The 22,863-nt window shown below is 44.1% G+C and overlaps 2 protein-coding genes across 6 annotated transcripts in view; both read right to left on the bottom strand.

Moving 5' to 3' along the window:
- Positions 1-3,191: 3,191 nt before the first annotated feature.
- Positions 3,192-10,649, bottom strand: SDHAF4 (succinate dehydrogenase complex assembly factor 4). 2 transcript variants are annotated; one of them, XM_090034679.1, is made up of 4 exons: positions 10,035-10,530; positions 9,224-9,236; positions 8,643-8,795; positions 3,192-5,908 (listed from the first exon to the last, which is right to left on the bottom strand). In XM_090034679.1, the coding sequence occupies exons 1-4, from the start codon at positions 10,134-10,136 to the stop codon at positions 5,799-5,801; spliced, it is 378 nt and encodes a 125-aa protein (XP_089890805.1). In that variant the 5' UTR covers positions 10,137-10,530; the 3' UTR covers positions 3,192-5,798. The 2 variants fall into 2 exon arrangements, with proteins under 2 accessions (XP_089890805.1, XP_089890800.1); XM_090034674.1 differs by lacking the exons at positions 9,224-9,236; positions 10,035-10,530 and adding an exon at positions 10,584-10,649.
- Positions 10,650-15,866: 5,217 nt separating this feature from the next.
- FAM135A (family with sequence similarity 135 member A) overlaps positions 15,867-22,863 on the bottom strand; it is a 141,715-nt gene continuing 134,718 nt past the window's right edge. For 3 of the 4 annotated variants that reach the window (XM_090034664.1, XM_090034657.1, XM_090034660.1), the window contains 2 exons: positions 17,142-17,255; positions 15,867-16,396 (listed from right to left, as the gene is read on the bottom strand). In XM_090034664.1, coding sequence (XP_089890790.1) covers positions 16,191-16,396; positions 17,142-17,255 — 320 coding nt within the window. In that variant the 3' untranslated portion in view covers positions 15,867-16,190. The remainder of the gene's footprint in view (positions 16,397-17,141; positions 17,256-22,863) is intronic. The other variant, XR_016440409.1, reaches the window with a different exon arrangement.

The following is a 22,863-nucleotide window of genomic DNA, read 5'->3' as shown; positions in this document are numbered from 1 at the left end:
CTCTATGCTGTTCAAACCTATAAGAAACAGTTGGAGGAAAAACATGAGTCAGGAGGGGCTGAAGTATTAGTAGCACACAGATGACACCAAGCTCTACATAAAGAAAAACCTCCAGTTACAATACACTACCACCACCTATATTTTATGCCCTCAGATTAAATTGGTCCTCAACATCACTCTTTTGGCATCCCTTGTTGTACTAAAAACCTAACTGGCCATGATAACAGAAAACACTTCCCTTTCTTTTCTGAGCTTTTTCAAATGATTGGGTTACCTTCTAATAGGCATAGACTGGCTTTACAGTGCTTTCATAACAGTTTTCATATGATATTATTACAACTGTTATCAAGGAATGAAGCCACATGCCCTGTAAAAGCTCAGACTGGTAGAAATCATAACAGCTTCGAACTCTATGCTCCATTATCTGGTCTGGCTTCAAATTAAATCCAGAGTCCATTTTGAAGGCTCTCTTCCAATGTTCAAAGTACAGTAAAAGTACTAGGAGTACCTATATAAAAAAAAATTCAAATACAGCAATGTTACATATGGTGCTAAAAACATACAACAAATAACAAATAAGTTTCTCATAATCGATATACAGCAACATTAATATAAGTTTTGAAGGTTCATTTATGACTCTTCCAAACAAGCTCAACAAATTATGCAATGAGAACTGACATGAAGGATCATCTGGCCCAACCCCTGTAACATCCATTACAGAGAGGTCTCAAACCCAGGGCCCCAGACTTGGTAGGCTAACAACACTGCCACTGACCTATCACCCATGAGATAATTTTTGGGATAAGGCTTTCAGCCTTTTTTCATTTGCAGATTTCAAAAAAATTTCAAACAGAGGTGCAGACACCTTCGGAAATTTCAAATGGAGGTGTAGACCCGCCTGAATTATAAGTGTGGGTATTCATTTTTGATTGATCATAGTCATCTTTTAGTCACCCCTACGTCTAAGGGATCATCTTTTGAGGACCCCTTAGACATAGTCTGCAGACCCCCAAGGGTCCGCGAACCTCAGGTTGAAAACCACTGTTCTATCCTAACTCCCATCACCCTGTTCTCCACTATTGTGGAAGAATCTGACTCAAAAGTTCTGCTCTTTTATGCCACATATGTACAGTGTGAGTTTCTAAAGGCATGATATTTTGTGTGTTAAGTAATTAATGTCTGGTTAAGCACGTTATAGGAAAACGTTGAGAAGTTAGGAACACACTGTGCCTTACCTCAACCTCTCACAAGGAAGTCAGCCTGCCTTTTTTTCCCCCCGAGAAAATGCTGGAGCCCCATGATCCAGACCATGGTGCTGCCACACATGCCTAATGTGGCACATACCAGCCCTACCTCTATGACACATCCTGGACCAACTCCATGTGCTGTATCCAGCATGCACTGGTTCCAGCCCTGCCTACCACATGCAGTGAGTGGGGCCCATCTGGTGCATATGCCACAAGTGGTAGGCAGGGCTGGTCCAGAAAGGTAGTAAATGTTTTCTGGTTAAAAATGCAGAGATTTGCTTGTGACTCAACAGATTAGGAATACTAAATGTCACAGGGGCTTATAATAGGGTGAAGTACTTCAAATAATAATTTTAGTCACCAAGTGGAAGCCTTAGCTTGGAAAATTGATTTTTAATAAACTTTTCTATTTGTACTTCAGTTTAAAGAAAGCTGCATTTTCATTGGTTAAAACAACCATTACAACTTTTTACAAACTATCAAGATACACTATACAGGGGCTGATCCAGTAGGGGTGCAGAGGTGATTGCACCCGTCCCCAACCCCGCCTTTGATGCCTGCTCTATCCCACATTTAAAACAACTGCCTCACAGTAGAAGCATTTCTATTCAGGCACTAGTGAGGAAGTCAATGGCTCCCTCTTCATAGCTTGTTAAAGTCTGTGAAATGAAGAGTTTAGAAGAAATCAGGTAAGTGTTAACAACTCATGCTCCTTTTTAATGGTCCAATAATCAAGCTAGCCTTTCTTCTGCAATTCTGCTGTCTGCTAGTTGCTCCTGTAATGTAGCTCCCTATTTCACAGCCTTGCAGACTGATTTTAACACATCCGAATAAAGTGTGATTTGTTTTTGCTTCAAACTTAAACCCTTGGCTCCTAGCATATTAGTAAACCTAGTTTTCTTACCTGGAAAAATGTTTTGTGTTATATGGGATGATACGTCACACCATCTGCATCCTACTTTTCAAAATCCTACGTTGCCTGTGACTAAATATACGTATTTAAACAATTATATATAGCTTAATATTTTCAGGTTTAAAATCATTAGGATGTCATGACATAAATAGCTAATGTTTATGAACATTAGATATGAACCTCAGGTGTACACAGAAGAAAATGCCCCATAGTAACTGAAAAACCCTAATCTATTTAGTTTATCAAAAAGAAGATTGAGAAGTACAAGATTATAACGTGTTCTTAACAGGAAGAAAATGGCAGGTATTAATCAATTAACTGATTAACCAAAAAACCCCAACATAATAAGAAATAAAGCCTAGAAGCTGAAGCCAAACCAATTCAAATTAGAAAGTAGGTAAATCAAATCAATTTAAATTACAATTTAAATCACTGGCTAGGAAGCCTTGATTTAGTCACTGTTTTCTACAAAAAGTGCATTCTTGTTGTTTAGTATCCTCTATTCATTTAACTTCTTGAAACTCTGCACTTTTAGAGAGAGGCAGGAGCTTGATTCTGTGTATACAAACTTGCAGAGACACAATAGGGCTGATGGGTAGGTAACCAGGTCTGTTCTCCTCTCATCTCCATATACTGCTGTTAACAAGATGTTATCTCTGGAGACACAAATCCACAGTCTGAGAGCTGAAAATAGGCATCATGGAGATGCTTAATAGGATCTTCCTAGACAGAGCACTAAGTCCCATTTGGGTAGAGTGGCTGGGAACCCCATAGATTGGGTCCCTAATATAGTCCATGGCCTGCTGTGACCTATCTATAAAACTTTTCTAAAAACGTTACATGAATATATACTCTCAAAGTGTACATAATTAGAAGATATAATCCCTATTCCATGATAATATATTTGAGCTTTAACATATCTTAAATTAAAACTATCTTTATATAGGTTTTTTTTTTTAAAAAAAAGCATCTTACCAAAAAAATAAAAAATAAAATTAAATAAAAAAAATCTGAGTTAAATAAAAAAGCCGTTTTTATTTTTTTAAATAAATCATTGATTTTTATTCACCCTGGTAGGTACATTTTTAAGTCAGAATGATTAACCATTGAAATAAATGACTAAGGGTGGATCGACAAGAGCCACTTCCACAGCGATCCCTGATAACAATGTCTGACAGCTAAGAACTCCCAAATCAACAAAAATGCTAAAGCACACAAAGATATGGACACCATTTTTGTCATTGTCACTGGTAGGTATTGTAAGGACTTGCCCCCCCAGCGATGTCAGGATGAGATCTGGTTTTGGTGCCACCTAGATGGTTCAAGCGCTGCTCCTTCTCACCTGCCACGCCTTTAATGTTGTTGGTGGGGAGGCAGTTCCCTTTCAGTGACCCAAAGGGGTCTCAGCCCTGAGGTGTTTTCATGGGGCTCCAAACCTCCCCTTTACCCCACCCTTACCATATCCTTGGCTTGGGTAGATGCTGCTCCCCACAGGTCTTCCCACATCCTTGGCTTGGGTAGATGCTGCTCCCCACAGGTCTTCCCACACTGCCCACCTTGAAAGGGTCAGGTCTTCCTGGCCATCAATCTTCAGGGGTCCCTTGTCCTTGGGTTGGCTTCCCCTCTCCTGGGAAATTAAATCTGCCCTGTCCAGGGCCAAACTGTAACTCAACTGAAAATGACTGGCTTCTGCTGGAGGACCCCAAAATTCTCTCTCTCTGGGCCCTCAGTTCCTTGGGGAGACTTGTCTGTCCCCTTTATCTTAGTAGGCATGGGTACAGGCAACTGCCCTGTGCCCAGCATCTTTTGGCGTCACCTCTGGGGCCCGGCTGACCTGTGGTCCAGTTGTCCTGGTCCCTCCAGCCAACGTTATTTACTTCCCCCTTCCAGGGGCTTGTAATCCCCTGTGCTCTGCCCGCTGCAGGGCTGTTTGAAGATGCCTGCGGGCTTGAGGAGCTGTCCCTAGCCACAGCATCTGAGCTCCTGGTTGCAGCCCCTCTGCTCCCTGGCAGCATCCCTTGAAGCTGCTGCCCCTCAGTGGGGCTCCCTTGCCCCTGTCAGCCCCCCAAGGCTGCCCTCCGCTTCACCTGTCTGGGTCCTCCAGCAGGTGCCCAGCATCTTCTTGGGGCAGCTGGAGTTGGAGCCTACCAGTTCCACAGCTGGCATCTCCCGGCTGGCCTCATTCCTCAGCGCCAGCTCAGCTGGATGCCCGGCTGCCTTTTGAGCAGCCTGCGCCGCTCAGGAGCCACACCCCCAGTTCGCGGATACACAAGCTCAGGCAGCTATGGAACTGTTGAGCCTGCACTGGCATCTCCTTCCTGCTGCTGCTTGCCACAGCTCCGAGGGTAAGTACCGGGGTACGTCAGGCGAGGGTCTGGGACATGTTGGGGGGACTTCTGCCTCCCCTCTCACAGTCATACAAAAGAAGATTGACTAAAGAAGTGGTAGATTCTCCATTCCTTCATGTTGCTGGTTGATGATCCCCTGAAAGCTGGTTACCTTCCTCAGAGATACAATTCAACTACTTGCTTCCAGTCAGGTGTAATACATTGAAATGTAGTGGGCTGTGATATAAAAGTTAAATCCAAGATGTCAAAGATCCGGCCTGATCGTCTGGCATGCACGCTGCATTCAGTCCTGGTGAAGGGCTGATCTGGTACATATGCTACATGCAACATCCACGGGGGGCGAGCCCCAGATACCAGATCCAGCACACACAGCCAGTCTGTGGGCCTGATCCAGCAAACAAACTGGCTCTGCTCTACACATTTGGCCTGCAGAGCCAGATAAGCTCAACACCCAGAACTAGATGACATAACAGCACTGCAGGTGTTTGAGTGCTGTTTCTTCTCATATCACATTCAGTCAATTTTGAAGTAGTCACTTTCATTTATCCAACACAGATGGTACATGCCTGCAATTACAGAAGCCAGAAAAAAAACAGTATGGGCATTTGAACTTCATGTTCAACATTCCCACTGCTTTAAACACAAATTCCAGAAGGGGCAATTCAGTCCTCTCTCTCTGAGTAGGTAAATGAAATATCATGCAGTTTGATGCAAGTCAGACTAAGATAAAATTAAAAAAAAAATTGCTCTTTGTACAGAGAAAACAAAAAGCCCCTGGAACTTTGTAAAAAGAGATGGAAGGGTTGCTTTGGTGCCCTTGATTAAATTGTCTCTTCGTCACTCATGAACTACCACATTGTATGTCAATTAAGTGCTGTGATGGCATTATATTTTGATAATACAAGTATAGGTTTGTGAAATGCACAGAATTTTCAGTACGTAAGGCACAAGTTAAATGTTAAACATAATGAGAGCATCTAAGGATTTGCATTTTAAACATATCTTAAGATTCTACCAGCCCTCATTTTCAATCTCACATTAGAGAGTACAAGTACCATGAAAGATTAGAGGCACACACTGCAAATAACTGCTCCAAAAATTGACTTTACAATTGAACATTTATTTGGTAAAAATATCTTTCATGGTAGTCATCAAATATACACCTGAAACAAACAGCTCCATTTAAGAACAAATTAGAAGTACATCAGGAACATCTAGGTGATTTTTTTCTACCTATTATACCTTTAAACAAATAAACATACTATATTAGCAATACAGATGCATTGCACATTAAAAATCTATACATCGTCCTTTTCTCTCCCAATCTCCATAACGAGTAGGTTCAGGGCCCTTGGGTCCACCTCTCTCTTTTGTAGTAGGATTGATGCCATCAGGAAATTCTAAAAAGATAGGAAAAGGTACATTAAATGCCTATGAAATTGGCAAATACATATGATAAAGACTAACAGTGTAACATGTTTGCATCCCAATTCCATAACAAAATAAAGACCAACTGCTTTAAAAAAGCTGAATGTAGGCTTAACATTTTGTCAAAACAATTAAAAAAAACCCCAAAAACAATTCAGGGAGTTTTGGGTTCTCTCTCAATTATAATCATCAAACATAGGTTCCTGGAGTCAAGAACCTACCACTTTATTTACGCAACTAAGCAAAGCAGCGACTAGATATTTGAAAATTTAAAACTGCCATGACTCCCACTTATTTTTAAGAGAGAAATTACTTTATTCAATAGCAGCTGCTTGTACATAACCACCCTAAAAAAGAAAAAAAATCAACTCATTTTTATTTAAGATGCTAATTTTAAGCACCCAAGCATGAATATTTGACACAAGAAGGGGTGCACCAATAAAGATTTTTTGGTCAATACCAATGGCTGATTATTAATGAGCTATATAGGCTGATATTGATCCAATTGCCAATATACAGCCTGGCAGCTTGGAGAGCAGCATCAGGCTGGTAAGTCCAGAGGAAACAGGCATGAGGAAGGGAAGGTGATGGGGGTGCAAATCGAGGCCCCCATGGTGAGGAAGGGAGTGGGGCCAGGGCCGCAGGTTATTCTGGGGGCAGAGGGCAGCTTCTGCTGCTGCGTGCATCCCCAAGGTAGGCTTGGGGCCACATGTTCCTCAGATCTATACGTGGGGCCAGAATGGGCTCATGGCCGGGGGCAGTGCTGGGCTTTTCCTTGTGGGAGGGCCAGGCCAGGGCTATGCTTGGGGTGGGCAGTGGTGGTGCTGGGATGGGGGAGCTACTGCCACCCCAAAATTAGCCGTAACCCTCCCCTCAGTAGCTTCCTCTTCCAGCACCGCCACTGCCTGCCCCAAGCACAGACCCAGGCTGCCCACCCCCACCAGGAGCAACCTGGCGCTGCCCCTGGCCCCAAGCAGGCAGCCTGCTCACGCCCCATGCACAGATCTGGGGGGCATGTCCCCCCCGCCTCCCCTGGGGGTGCTCACAGCAGCAGGAGTCACACCCCCATCACACTACCCAGACGAGCTGTGGCTCTGTCCAGTGCCGCACCCTGCCCTGATTGTGCAGCGCCTGCTCCTGCTCCTGCCCCTGCCCCAGCCCTACTCCCTCCCTCACCATGGAGGCCTTAATCTGCCCCCCAACCCTTTCTCTCCCACACATTTACTAGCCAAATGATTTTCTCCAAGCTCCTGCGCTGCACTCCTGGCTGCATGCATGCCACGGCCGCACACATGCATGCAGCATTTATTAACATTATCAACCATATCAGCCAAAAAAAGCTGATTTCTGATAATGTCAATTTTCCTTTTATCGGTGCTGATACAATATGAACCGATGTAACAGTTCACCCTAGCTATTTTGTGAAAGAGAAATAGTCAGAGGATTTTATACACTAATTTTTACTGCAATTGATCATTTCCACAGTAATTCTACTGGATGACAACTGGATGTATAGAGCATCCAGATTCTATGGCTCTGGGTGGAGGAATAAAAACTGAAGATAGACAGCTAAGACAAAACATTAAATATTTACTCTGAATTCCAACTGAATGCATCACTGTGTCATCTTAAGATCTACATGAATTTTCAAATATCAATAATCAAAGGCTTCAAAGTTAAGATGATGCCCCCTCCCACCTCCAATAATTAGATTCTATATATGGAAAATTAATAATTTAATCTAATTAGTGGAAGATCATCTTAATTCATCCCTTATTTTCCCCTGTGCCAACACCTGTCCCCCCAGCCACTTGTCCCCTGCCATGTTGTCCCTCTGCTGCCTGTCTCCTACCACTTGCCCCCTCCCCTTAGCTGCACACCACAGGTCTCCTGCGTGGTCCCTCTTTACCCCCCCCATCATGGTTTCTGCCACACTCTTTCAGCCACATGCCCCCTTCCCTGCTGCACTAGAAACCTGACCCTGGGGCAGGCAGTAGCTCAGCTCTGCCTTTAGCTCTGAGCCTGGAGCCAAAGCTGAAGCGAGCTGCTGCCTGTGCCAAGCTGGCACTCAAATCTAAAATGAAACTTTTTTTCACATGGAAAGAGGGGCACAATGCAGTCTTCAAAAGCAGTTAGTTTGAACCCTTTCACAGCCAGTGCCAAATTGGAAGTACCTTTTGGTTGAGTACCCAAAAACTGCTGCCAGTTCAGCGGTTTTGCTTCAGCAATAAAGGGAGGACAAGCAAGCTGAAGAGTAGGCTGTCCTTGCTTCATGCAGCTTTTCCGAGAAATATCTTTTTTCCTTCTACCTTCCCAGAACAAGATGCGTCTTATTTGGGAGAATGGGGTATGGCAAAAAATAAAGCATTTTTTCCCTGACTTTTGGCAGTGGTATGCTTCAAGGCCTCAGCCCTGTAAGCACCTCCATGTTGAACTTCACTGAATTCAGTGGGGTACTGTGCAAATATACCATGTCCTAAAGCAAGCTGTGTAGTAAAATCAGCTACAGCCCCTTATTTTTGCTTTATTAACCCTATTTACAACTGCACTAAAACAGACTAAGACCAGCTTCAATGCCAGCTACAAATATTTCACGGTCTGTTTCAGAGTGCTCCTCTTCAGACCAAACTCTCTGGTCATTTAGGAATTGCAGGCACAATCCATAACACTTACATAATACTCATTTATTGTTAAAGTAAGACTTACTTTCCAGTGGTTCCCTTTCTACATTAGACTCTTCTGGCTCATCAAGACGACCTACTGGCAATTTTGCTTTCTTAAGCAATCGCTTAGTAGGCTCAGACTTTCCGTCAGCGTTAGAAATGGTCCTCCTTGAAGAACTGCATAGAAGAGTTGACCCTATCAAATGAACACATTTAATTAAAGCATGGGCAGACAAGGTTCTTTGGGTAAATCCAATATCTTTTATTAGACCAAGTCAAATAGTTGGAAAAATGCTTAGCAAGCTTTTGGGCACAAACACCCTTCATCAGGCTGAGGACTTTTACATCAAATATCTGCATGACTCAATGTTTATAAAAGCTCTGAAAATCTGTGCCTACTAGAAAATGAAATATTCATTTTAGAACGAAATACTAAGAACTTCAAAGATGTATTTAAGCTTCAAAGTGCACTGCACTAATCCTAAAGTCTACTCTGATCTTCTGCCCAGTCTGCTGCTCTGATTTCTGCTTCTTGCTCCATCTTCCACCATGCTGCCTTTCCTCTCTCCAACCTACCATGTGCACTACACAGACTGCCCATGGTGCCATCTGTGGCATCCATACCACAGGCTGGCCACTCCTGTTCTAACTATATTCCAAATATCCCATGTTTTCATTTTCCTACATTTCAATGGTTTTCAACCTTTTTAAGGTCCTGGGCATCCCTCATAACTGTTTTTAATTATTTGGCAGCTCTGCAATGGAACTGCCCATGCACCTCATGTAGAGCCAGACCAGCAGGGACTGTTGCAAGAGCTCGTGCTCCTGCCTGCATTAGGGTTGGTTAACAAATGTGAAGCAGGCAGCACCCCATCTATGTGAACCCTTCCCAGTCCAACATGCATGCTCTTCCCACACAAAGACATGCTCTCCTGCCTGCTTCAAGTTCATCAGATTATCTAATGCAGGCAGGACTGCACACTATTGCCCCCGTTCCTCTCCCCCTGCAGTCTGGCTCTGCAAGAGGCACATGGGGCAGTGGCAACCAGTTGCAACACTGGTACCCACACTGTATCACTTCTGAAAGGCTCTTACAACCCTAGCTGAGAATCACTTGTCTACATTATACATTTTTCTGGTATAGATCCACACATTTTACTTCCTCCAGAAAGCCTTAAATTCCTGTGCGCAACCTGCCGATTTGTGGGTCTCACCTCCTATAGGAACCTACTGGCCCTTTAGGAAGACCTTGCAGACTGTGAGGGTGGTCAACCTGGAAAGGCAACCTAGAGAAACAGTCGCATCTCCACTCTGGGACAACCTCAGCAGCTTGACTGGGAGGATCCCGCATTGTGGCAGGGGCCAGACTACACCATCTCATGAGGTCCCTTCCAACCCCTTTCCTATGGTCCTAGTTTGCTCTCCTTGAAGCCACGAAAAAGAAACGGCAGATGCTGCAAGCGACCCGCAGTGCGGACATGTGGGGTCCCCTTATAACAGGAACAACATGGAAAGAAAAGCTTTTCTCTCCGAGCATTTAAACGGTGATCTGGGGAAAAGTCTGGCAGCGCAAGCTGCCCAGGGACAGGGACGCGCAAGCCTGCGGGGTCTAAGACGAGTCTTCCCGAAGTCACGGACCGGACCACACGGGACGGGACGGGACGGGACGGGACGGGACGAAGCGGCTTCCCGCCGCCAGCCTCCGAGGTCGGCAAAGAGCGAAGCACCAGCCACCCACCGCGGGGAAGGCGCCGGGAGCACGCATGCGCACTCCACCAAGGCCAAGCCGGGTCGGCCCCCCCCAGCGCCCCAGCGCTTTACGTCGTCGTCACCCGGGCCTGAGCGCGCTCGTGCCCCACTCAGGGTACGCATGCGCACGCGACTCCCCAACTGCTCGGGGCCCCACCGGGCTCTGCAGGGACAGTCCTGGCCCCGAGCGCACGCTTGGGCCTCCCCCGCTCCCTCCCCCAAATCCGCCGCTTACGCGCAGCTCCCGCTGCGGGCCGAAGCAGCCGCAGAGGCATGGCCGAGTGACGTGGCGGGGGGCAATGCGCAGGCGCTGGGGGGGGGGGGGGGGCAAAGCTCCCCACGCGCATGCGCCTTTCGCCCCCACACAGCTCCGCTCAGCTGCAGCCGCCCCTTTCCCGCTCGAATATTTGCTGACGAGGGAGAAGAAAGCAGCAGCCAAAGGCGGGGGGGAAATACAGAGGTCCGACTGTGTCTCCCGCGCAGCTGGGCTTAGCCCTGAATACGGGATTGTCCAACAAAAATCTCATTTCAGAGATTTGTAAGGTCCACCCTACGATGAAATAGCTGGTGGTAAAAAGAAAGGAAAGCTGCAGGATGAGCCAGCACGTTGAGTAGGAAGAACAATGCTCTGCGGAAGCATTTCGTCGATGTTGGGCAAGGCCTACACCTTGACGATGCTTGCGTTGAACTCTCTGCTTTGTGCCGTGTGTGGCATTTTCCCTTCAGGTTTTTTTTTGGTACAACCACAGCTAATTTGACATTTAAGACTGAAACTAAAGGAAAGGCCTGGTCCCTATTGGAAATGTGATAAATGCTGCTGGGTGAAGACAGTAGAGAGGAGAACATGGCGCGCACACAAGAAAAATGCTGATGCCCGAGGAGAAAGTAGTTTTGGGAGAATTTAGGGATGCAAACTGAAGAACATGCCCATGAAGAAAAGTACAGATTTCCCTAACTCTGTATTACACCCTCCCTCAAACTGGAAACTAGTAGCTTGAACTGACCAATTGGGGCAAAATTCATTTTTAAAAAGTATGTTGGGGTTGTAGTAGTTCAGCACCATTTGTTTCTAAAACATATCTGCACAGTTATTGCCCGCAAAAGGAAAAAGCAAAAGAACCCAGAAATGACTGCAGAACTTACTGACTGTTCCTGCAAATGCACTCACTTTTCACACCCTAAGAATGCAGTAAAGTAGGATAGATGGTAAAACACTTTTTCCCTACCTAAAATTCGGTTATGCAAGAAAAGCAGGATTAGGTGTGTTCTGTGGACACCAAACCAGCTCCTTGTCCTGAATTATACGTGTTTAGCCTTTGTGGTTATGGAGATAACTCTTACAGCACGAACTGAACGCATCCAATGCCCCTGTCTCTCGGGCTCAGGAGAGAAGCTAAAAAAAGTACTTCTGAGTGCTGCGAACTGTCCCATTCATCTCAATCAGGACCCAGTGGTCCCAACAAATACAAAGCCACAGAACGTGGCAGGATCCCAAGAAGCCACATCATTCTGCAATTTCCCATTTCGTTGTGGCTACATTCTGGCATTTTTTTCATTTCCCTGCCCCTCATTTTATAGCAGGGCTGTCCAGCTGGTGGCCTGCAACCCACCTGGTCCACAAGGAGTTAAGTTGCAGGTCCTTCCACCCCTCTCTTCCACATTGGTAACAGTAGCTTGAGTCTCTGGGTTCCCTCTCCCTCCTCTGGCTTCCATGCCTGCCCCCACCCGATGGAGAAAGGGGACCTGAGGATGAGCTTGCAGGCAGGCACCTGACGCAGCTGCCTTGTTGGAGATGGTGATGGGCATGCTGCAGCAGGGGTTGAAGTACATCCGTGTGGCACATAGCCTGGAGGGTTCTTGGCTTGCCCTGTTGCAGCCCCCAGCTGCTTAGAAGTTGGATAGCTGTTCTATGGCTTTCCCGCTGAGGGAATGAGATTACACTGTATGTAGTAGTTTTTCTGTTTTGTTCCTAAACACCAGGTGGTTGGAGAGCCAAAGCTTGAGTCTATTCTCCAGCCAGACAGCTTAGTGAGCTAGATGGGTGGGCCGGTCATATGAGCTGATTGCCTGCAAACATTATGAATTCTAAAGCTGCCTCTAAGCTCCCCCTTCCCACCTGGCACATTTCAGGATTTCTGAACAGGGCTGCTGGTACAAAAGAATGCAAAGTTCCCAGGCTTCCCATCTGGGCAACAGAATGAGGAAAGAATTGCTGAAAATACATCGACGTCTATTTGGTACTTCTGACTACAAACCACAGGTGTTTTTCTTTTTGCATCAGAAGGGCAGTATACGGGCAAACTGAAGGGTATTTCATGGCTATGAAATAAATGAATTTTGCCATGGAATGTCAGTAATTTTTGCTGAAAATATTGGTAATTTCTGCTGCAGAATGCTATGAAGCTTTAAGACCTTGATACAAGCAGCAGCACATGGATATAATTTGACTGAAAACCCTGTTCTCCAATTACCAAATGGAAGGGAGAAGAGTGTGTGAAGACAATGCTTCGGGATAAGAGTATGTTGAGAAATCTCCCTTCACAAGTAGAAATCAGGGACACCACAAAACGTGAAGAACCCACCCCGTCCAAATCAAAAGTCCTTTTTGGTTTCAGCAAGTAGGTGTGTATTCCCCAAATCTGTTATATCAGATCAATTACCAAGTTTAATTCTAAAAAAGGATTCAGATGCAAAATCAGAAACTCACCCAAACATGTAGATACCAATTCACTCTTTGTGCAGATTTCCTAATTATATCAATAGGAGCTTGTGCAATAACAGGAGAGAATATTGCCACAAGAGTAAAAAAAAAAAGAACTGGACATTTTATCGGAGGTTTTGGATCTCAGTTTTATTTCTTTGTAAGGTTGCATATGAAGAAGAATTCTAGGACCTTGGTTCAGTGCCACCTCAAAAGGAACAGTTCCACTTATAATAAAATTACCAACAATTTATAGTTGCTGTTAGTATCTTGGGTTTGCTTTCATCCAATTACAAACCAGCATCAACTCTCCCTAAATTTAAGAGATCTGCCATGTCAAAGGAAAAGAAAGTGTGGCTTTTAGCTTCCCACAGAAGGTTCATATCTAAAGAGAGATTTTCCAACACATTTAAGCAGTTTCTTTCAATGTGTTAAAAGACATTTTAAATCAATCAACGTGAACCAGACAAAACTGTTTTGTAGACCAGAGACCAGATTCAGTTTTGCAGGCACTTAAACAGGACTTAGGCAGAGTTTGGGCAGCTTTATTTTAAAGAGCAATCTAATTGGCCCTACTTAGCAAGCTAATGCCAAACTTAAGGCTGCACCTCCATTTTGAATTCCAAATTTCTGTAAGAACCTAGACTTAGACCACCTTAGAAGCAATCCAGTTTCATCATGTAGGCACCTAGCTCCTGGCTAAGCGTCTGTGCAGTCCAGATTGTTGCCTTCCCCATACTAAATTCCAACCTAATCCATTATTTACCAATAGCACTACATTCAGCCCATAAAGGACAGTGGTGGTTTCTGCCCTTAGGCACAACAGCTTAGTGATAAGAGCACTTGCCAAATAAGTGGGAGACTGTTATATGTCATCCACAGCTTCAGGAAATTAACACACACTTCCAGGACATTAAAACACTTCCTAAGCAACCATGCAATAGAGTGTAGCATGCACACTGTAGTTTTGTCAAATGCAGACTACTGAACCTAACTGAGCACGTGTTTAGGAGACTAGAAAACAGAAAAATGAAAGTGCCCCCAGTCACAGCTCACCTTCCCATGAGACTTCCAAAGCATGGGTAAAAGTACTCATGCCCCCCCATCCCAGAAGGCATGCTGGCCTGGGTGTTCACTTCCACCTCTGGTATCAGAGCCATAGCACGTCAATGCCTAAAAGGTGACCATTCTACTTGGAATGCTAGGGCACTATTCCTGTGCACAACTCTGAATATGATAGTTGTGAACTGGTTCCCGGTCAATGACATTTGTTATGTGTGTCCTTACCCACAGACTCCCGACTGATTTTACACAGTTCATGAGCGAACCTGCCCAAACTAGATCATCCTCACTGGACAAGGTGTCTAAGCAGCTATACAAATATTCCATCTGCTAAGTGAAGGTGCTAAGTAACCAAACTGGATATGTCCCAAAGTCCCCTAAACTCACTTTGATTTACCGATGGCCAAAGTATTTAGCTTCTTGTTGACAAACTCTCTGAACATAATTCAAATATTTACAAGATATTAACATGAGTGTAAAATGCATTTTTCAATTACTAATAAAATCAGCCATTTTCATTTGGAATGTTTTTAGGGCCTCAGTCTCCTGTCAGCATCATAAGGACTTGCACAACAAAACTTAATAAAAAAGTACTATTTAAAAGTGAACACATGCTACATTGCCAACTGTAGTCTGGGATGTTCACTTGAAAACTGTAAACTACAGGGGCAAATAATTTATTAAAGATCACATGAATATTGCACATCTAAATGTAATAATAATTATAATTAATAAAATTTCTCTACAAAATATATGAACCCTCCCAGTACTCTCAAACGTAGCAAAAGATTTCACTTTCTTAATTGCTTCTGTCAGAATCATTTGTTCATTTTATTAACACCAGATGCAATAACACAATGCTAAAAAGAAACATGCATTAGTTATACAACAAATTTATATTTTTCAAAAAAAATGTTCATTACAATTAGTGAACGCACATATAACCTCCTTTCCGCCTTTAGTGCATTATTGTTTGAAATAGGTAAAAGGGAAGGGAGGAGAAACTGAACTCAATGCTATTTCAGCACCAGTAAAAAGTCAATAGACCTTTAACATTCCTGTATATCAAAAACATTTTATCTGTAACACTAAACATGTAAAGTTTATAATTTTATCCCATTTCAAGATGCATTGATTTATATTTACAATACTTTGTAGTCAATAAAACATTTTAACAATATTTAAAAATTATCTAAATTCAGAAAAGTATTGCAGAAATTTATAACCTTTACTTATATTAGGTACATATACGGAAGTCCATGTAAAAGGTTTATTTGAAGAACTGAATTGACAATGTAAGAGCAATTATATTAAATTTTGCAAAACTCCAATTATTTGAAGGCAGCTGTCATTTAAACATTCAAAAATCTCAATTGCTGCTTACTTCTGAAAACTAAAGTTCCAGTAATAAAAGTGAATATGTAAACCAACATGTTTTTGAAAACATCAGTAGAAAATATATTTCCACAAGCATAACATGTTTAGTAATGATGATGATGATTTTGTAGAAAACTGTTAAAGATGTAGTGATATCTGATGACTTAGTTTGCTCATGAAATAATGGTCTTTCCCAGACCTTTGGATATAGTTGTTTTCAAATATCTGATATTTTAGCAGCTAATTATTTTTCCAGTTAAATTTTCTATAATGCTAAAACCTTACAACTGAATGTATAATACCTTATTACAATTTTTATATTCCAATTTATTTTGGCATTCAGAGTTTCTCATAAAATGTAGCCACTGCTTTGCACTGACTTTTGTAGTCTAGGAGCCAATAATAAAACAACCAAATGTACATAGTGTGCTTCAATCTCCACTCAAATAATTAGGTACCCAAAAATTAAGAGAAAGAATAGAAAAGTAAAAAGAATAAAATAAAAAAAATATTGCACAGCCACATCACCTAGAAAGTAAAGTTGATGTTAAAAAAGCTCTAGACATGGATGATATAAATTATCTTCCATATAAAAAGTATAAATATCTCTTAAAATACAGCTGCAGCTATACTTTAATACCACACATTATTTGATTCATTTGTTAATGAGGTAATAGCCAAGTATCTTACAATGCTTTTCTTCTACTGGAAATATTTTAGGGCAGCAACCAGAAAGAACTTTTCTAAAAATATTTCTGAATCAAGAACAGCAATGTGTGCAGCTCTCCCTATGAGAGAATCTGCTGTATTGGGCAACGCATTAATTACATTATATCGAACCAAATTACATTCCTTGTTCTGAAGAACTGGAAGAAGCAGGTTCTGGATCATTTCAGCATAAATTGGTCCTGAAAAACAAAAGAAAATATTATGTCTTCCATCTTCCTCCTTTTAATCATGCAGTGCTTATTAGGATCTAAAATCTGCATAAGTGGCAGTAAGTGTCACAGATCTAAGTAGTGGCGTGCAATTTGTGCTTTAGATATCTAAGTACCACTTGGACATGTGGTAAATGGAGAAGGATCTGCCCAAAACATTCTGTTATTTCTCTAATAAGAGGTGAACACATGAAGACTTATTTCTACAAATTTCTTTTAGAAGGCAAGATTCTAAACAGTTTTACTGTTTAGATTTAATAGTGAAAATGTATTTATGAAATCAGGATGACACCAGCATCTTTTTGCCTATTTTGCAAGGCAGATGTGCTAAAATACTAATGTCTCAAAATATTTCAATAATAGATATAAAAATAAATGATCCAGCTTAAACAGAAAATAGTAACTATTTTCATTGCTAGGATGGTACTGGGCCTCTGCTAAGCAAAGCCTGCTGAAGTTTTGCTGCAGACAGCATTCAGCTCCAAAAGTCAATGGCAAATTACTTCAATGGGATTGTGGTTAAGTTCTACATCAGAGTATATGAAAGCACTCAAAACAAGCCTCTTCTTTTAGAGAACCAAAACATTTCATACATACATATGCACACACATATGTTGGCTGTTCATCTTACCCTCTGTTATAAAAACACACATATTTTTGAAACACAACTAGCTCTGCTCATAGTTTCTTTCCAAGGCCTCTTTTTTTTTTTTACCTGATTGTTTATCTTTTAAAGCTGTTTTACACATTTCAATGCGGGCAGAGTGATAAGGAACATAACGATCCTGCAGAGATCCTACTAACACTACATTTTTAAAGTAATGAAGACCTGTAGGAAGAGGGGAAAAAGTAAATATAAGTAGATAGTAACGTTAAAATTGTTGCCAAACATATTAAAACCAAAACCCCAAACCCTGTGCCAGTTTTATAACAAGTTCTTGTTTAAAAACAAAAAAGCAGACAGAAGACCAATTCTATTAATGAGAGCTGAAGGCTTCATAAGTTGTCTAGATATTGCTTCCCTTACCTAAATCCATATATTAAATCATCTTAGGATGCCCCAACAGTAATGCTTCCCTTTACGTTAAAGTCAGTTAGGGTGTTGTTACATATTACCTTTAAACCATTCCAAAGGCACTTAAACTGGGAGCGTCCATATATTAAAGCGTGTTAAACTGGGCTAAGCACCCTCTGAACATTTTGAAGTTATGCCACTTTGGCAAGGATTATCTTTGAGCCACTCTATCTAGCTAGAAATCATAGAAAACATAGAAAATTAAGGTTGAAAGGGACCTCAGGAAGTCATCTAGTCCAACACCTGCTCAAAGCAGGACCGGCCCCAACTTTATGACCCCAGGCCAAACTCTATCATTTAAAAATCTTCAAGGATTGAGACTCCACAACCTCGCTGGGTAGCCTGTTTCAGTGCTTTACTACCTTCCTGGTGAGAACGTTTTTCCTAATATCTAACCTAAATTTCCCTTGCTGCAGCTTGAGACCATTGTTCCTTGTTCTGTCATCTGCCACCACTGAGAACAGTTTAGCTCCATCCTCTTCTGAACCCCCCTTCAGGGAATTGAAGGCGGCTGCTATTACCTCCCCCCACCAAGTCTTCTCTTCTCCAAACTAAATAAGCCCAGTTCTCTCTCAGGCTGTCCTCATAAGCCAGGTGCCCCACCCACTAACCATTTTCACTGTTCTCCACTGGAATCTCTCCAATTTATCCACATCCTGTCTGAAGGGGGGGGTGGAATCTGAACACAGTATTCCAGATGTGGCCTCATCACTGTCAAACGGAGCTAGGATATTATTTGTTATAAAGAGGGAAAAGTGACAAATTTACAGTCATCCAGCACCTCAAGATGCACCCTCTCAAGCTCTACTGCCCATGGGGTGGTACTGACCCCAAGCCAACACCCCACCTGCCTCCAGTGGGTATGACCCCTGCTGACATGGCATCACACAACTGGTTACAAGAACCCCAGGAGACTTGATCCAGGCCTCTGGGTAGGCCGGTGGTCCAGGCACATGGCCTTCCCCTCAGAACTTTGCCCCACATCTAGGCATCTCTCCCCTGGCCACACTGTGCAGCATAAACCTACTACCAGGTCTGGGCGCTGAGGCTCCCAGTGCTTTAAGCACACAGAGCCACTGCAGTGATTTTAAAGCTCTCCAGCCAGGGATACCACAGAGGCTGTAAGTGTCTGGTGCTGAAATGCTATCTTTTTTAAGAGGTAGAGATTTCTTAGGTATTTGCTACTGGACCAAGTAGATAGTTGGGATAAAGTTAGACAAGCTTTCAAACGCAAGACATTTTTCCTCTGGTTTTTTTTTAAGAAATGTTTTGTGTTCCAAGCCTAATCAACCAATCAGACACAGGGGGCACCACATGCATGTATGTACTGTGGTAGAAAATTTAGTCAGGCTTCTGGCCTACTTGACTAGGAAAACACACAAAGACCAGAAGAGCTGATACTGCTTATTTCAGTTACATGGTCCGAGATAAGGAATCCTGCATGCCTTATTACCCTGTGCACAGATGTCCAATTAAGTAAACTTGTTTTGGTTTCTCCAAGGTTGTATTTTTTCTCTTTATCTGTCTTAAGTATAAATATGCTTGAAAACTTAGAGAGTAGAAGGATTCCTTTGAAACAGACAAGTGGGTGATTCCCCCTGTTGTCTGGAATTCTCCCTGTGATCACAGTATAACCCTTAAAGAAAACCTGGCTCTGTCAGTTCTGATTCAACCACAACGTGAAGTTTGATTTCTTTCACAGTATGCACAGACATGCATATGGCCAGCAATACAGCCAGTGTTATGGAGAGCAGCTGCCCCAGCAGCCTGCAGCTAAGTCTGTGGGGGAACATGAGAGGGGGGTGTGTGCAGAAAGGGGCTGACTGAGGCAGTGGTGGTGGCCCACACAGTGAGGGAGGGAGTGGTGCAGGATTGGTGGCTGGGGCTGGGGGGGATGCCCAGCCAAGGCAGTACCCCAGGGCAGAAATGTGTGGCTGCAGAGCCTGGCTAGGGAGCAGGATGGAGCCATGGGCAGCTCCTTTGGTGGGGAGGGGAAAGGCTAACAGGAGGGCCAGCTCCCTGCTGCTGCACACACTCCCAGGAGGAGTCAGGTGCCATAAGCAATGCCTCGGGGAGGGTATGGGGGAACACGTCCCCCCCCGATTGCCATGCACCCACAGTGGGGCATGGGGCTGCAGCCTGGCTGGATGTGGTGCAGGAGGGTGAAGCAGGGTGGTAAGACTTGCTGCTGCTGGGACCCTCATGCAAGCTGTGCCACCAGGATATAAGGTGCTGCCAGCAGCACAAGTAACGGACAATGGGTGGCGAGTGAAGACCGCCCATGCTACACCTCATTCCACCTCCCCTCTGGGGTAGAGCTGCAGTCTGGCATGTGAACAATTTCGTAGTTGGTAGGGTTGGAAGGGACCTGAGCAGATCATCAAATCCAACCCCCTGCCATGGCAGGAAGGAGTACTGAGGTCAAATGACCCCAACAAGGTGTTCTTCCCGCCTCATTTTAAAGACCCCCAGGGTAGGAGCCAGCACCGCTTTGCTTGGATGTTGGTTCCAGATCCTAGCTGCCCTGACAGTGAAGTAGTGCCTCCTGATGTCTAATCTGTATCTACGCTCTGCCAGCTTGTGACCGTTATTCCTGGTCACTCCTAGTAGTGCTCAGGGGAACAGGGACTCCCCAGTGCCTGCTGGTCCCCCTGACTAGTTTGTAACAGGCCACTAGATCCCCCCTCAGCCTTCTCTTGTGGAGGCTGAACAGGTTCAGGTCCCTTAGCCTCTCCTCATAGGGCCTGCCCTGCTGACTCCTGATCGTGTGGGTGGCCCTCCTCCGGAACCTCTCCATGTTGTCCGCATCCCTCCTAAAGCACGGTGCCCAGAACTGGACGCAGTACTCCAGCTGCGGCCTGGCCAGTGTCACGAAGAGGGGGAGGATCACCTCCCTGGGCCTGCTCAAGATGCATCTGTGGATGCATGACAAGGTGTGGTTGACCTTCCTGACTGCATCCCCACATTGCTGCTCATGTTCATTTTGGCTTCAATGACTCCAAGATCCTTTTCTGCTACTGCACTGACAAGAAGGGAGTTCCCCAGCCTGTAGGTAAGGTGCTGGTTCTTCCTCCTCAGGTACATCACCTTGCACTTGTCAGTGCTGAATCCCATCCTGTTCTCATCTGCCCGCCCCTGTAACCTATCCAGGTCCGACTGCAGCCTATTCCTTCCTTCTAGCATGCTCACTTCTCCCCACATCTTAGTGTCTGCAAATTTGAACAGGGTGCTTTTTACCCCCTCGTCCAAGTCACTGACAAAGATGTTGAACAGTGCAAGCCTGAGGACCGAGTCCTGGGGAACCCCACTGCCCCCATCTCTCCAGGTCAAATAAGACCCGACCACCACCACTCTCTGGGTGCAGCCCTCCAGCCAGTTAGTGACCCATCTGACTGTGTAGGTATTGATGCCACAGTCTTCTCCTAGTTTTTTAATGAGAATGGGGTGATAGACAGTGTCGAAGGCCTTCCGAAAGTGCAGGAAGACTATGTCCACCACAACGCCTGCATCCAAGGATTTTGTAACCTGGTCATAGAAGGCCACCAAGTTGGTCTGACAGGACCTGCCTCTAATGAACCCATGTTGGTTGCCCCTAAGCATAATCTCCTCTGCTGGCCCCTCGCAGACATGCGCCAGGATAATTCTCTCAGAAAGCTTACCCAGGACTGAGGTAAGACTAACTGGCCTATGGTTTCCTGAGTCCTCCTTCCTCCCTTTTTTCAAAATGGGAACCACCTTGGCCCTTTTCCAGTTGGAGATGGTGCAGACAGCACAGCTCCTCCCAGTCCATCACTCCTTGTGCTACTGGTAGCATGTTACTCCCTTGGTGGCATGGCTGGCATGCGGGTCCTGGTGGCAGAAACAGCAATGAGTCTTGCCGTTGTACTCCACTCTGCTCTCCCACGCCAGGTTCCTTCCATGGGGCCACAGAGGTGGCTCTTGCCTGGTGCTGATCCAGCCACACTGCAGCCCCAAGCCCTGCTATGGGTGTACAAATCTGGGAACAGACATGCCTCCCCAATGCATCACCTATGGCCAGGCACCTCCCCTCCCCCCCACACCAACCTCCTTCCCCAAATACTGGGGGGCTGCAGGGCAGGAGTGGGGAGCACCAGCAGGAATGGGGCACTATGGGTCAGGAGTAATGGGCACCAGCAGGGCCAGGGGGCTGTCGGTTGGGAGTGAGAGGCAGGGCTTATCAGGCCTGCTCATCACCATGAAGCAGCAGGAGACAGCTGCAGCTGGATCTGGACAGCAGTGGGGGACAGCTACAGCCGGATCTGCATCCTGGTGAACAAAGTGGGCAGAAGGAGTTCTGATTTTTCTATAATAAAAGAAATCAAATGCCAAAATATGCAGGTATTTAGAATTTATTTTCTTACAGTGACTGAGGCACTGGTAGGCTTCCCAATTGCTTTAAAATTGTAAATTTATCAATAAAATATTGTGTTCAACTGATACCTATATGTATATAGTGGTGTTTCATTTTAATAGCAGAAAAACATGAATTTTGCTTTTAATCTCAGAATGGGGGGGGGGAAGGGGGATAATCAGAGAAGTTTGGTCTTTTAAATGGAGAAAACCAGGATCCATGCTGATCACTGTAGTAGCTTTCTCCGGAACCACTTCACTTTGAGTTCATCTTTCTTGAAAGCAAGTAACCAGAACTATACATAGCATTCAAAATGAGGTCTTGCACAATATTATTAATACTCCTGTTTCTACTGAAGTTACCTTATCGCCTACATCTTAAAACTGTATTTGCCTTTGAATTTTATCTGCCAGCTTGGCAGCTCAGTGTCATCCTATGATCAACCTAGATATGCAGATTTTTTCTTTTAAATGCTCTTGACTGATCACTGCCCATCTTATAGCAGAAATTCATGTTACTTGTCTGTAAGAGTATACCTTTATGCTCTGCACTATAAAATGTCATCCCTCTCCTATTACATAAGTCCTGAAGATCACCTAATTATATCCCTGCATGCTATTCTAATCCTGTGTTGACGATTTCTGCTAACTACATGTAATTGGTCAAATTAATTAGCATACCCTTATTTTGTATGCCAATGTCAAAAAATGAAGAATGATTCTTGAGGTACTCTGCTAAGAACCATTCTCCAGCCATTTCAGCACAAGCATCTCACCGCATAGTGCTGACACATCACCTATTTTTTACTTCCTCTTCATTTATGTGGTGAAAAAACCTTTTAATTTCTTTGCAAGGTCTAGCTCAGCACTACAAACCATTCGTTTTGTAATACTACAAAAGTATAGTGCTATGTAAGTGTGCAGGCAAGCTTTCTAGCCAAGGGGTGACAGAGGACTGCTCCTTAAATTCTCTCCTATCAGTGAGCTCAGT

Source organism: Crocodylus siamensis, chromosome 1 (assembly GCF_052110815.1).
Source record: "Crocodylus siamensis isolate JL-2025a chromosome 1, ASM5211081v1, whole genome shotgun sequence".
Lineage (NCBI taxonomy): Eukaryota > Metazoa > Chordata > Crocodylia > Crocodylidae > Crocodylus > Crocodylus siamensis.
Note: the sequence above shows the minus strand (reverse complement) of the source record. Positions and strands in the feature narration are given on the sequence as shown.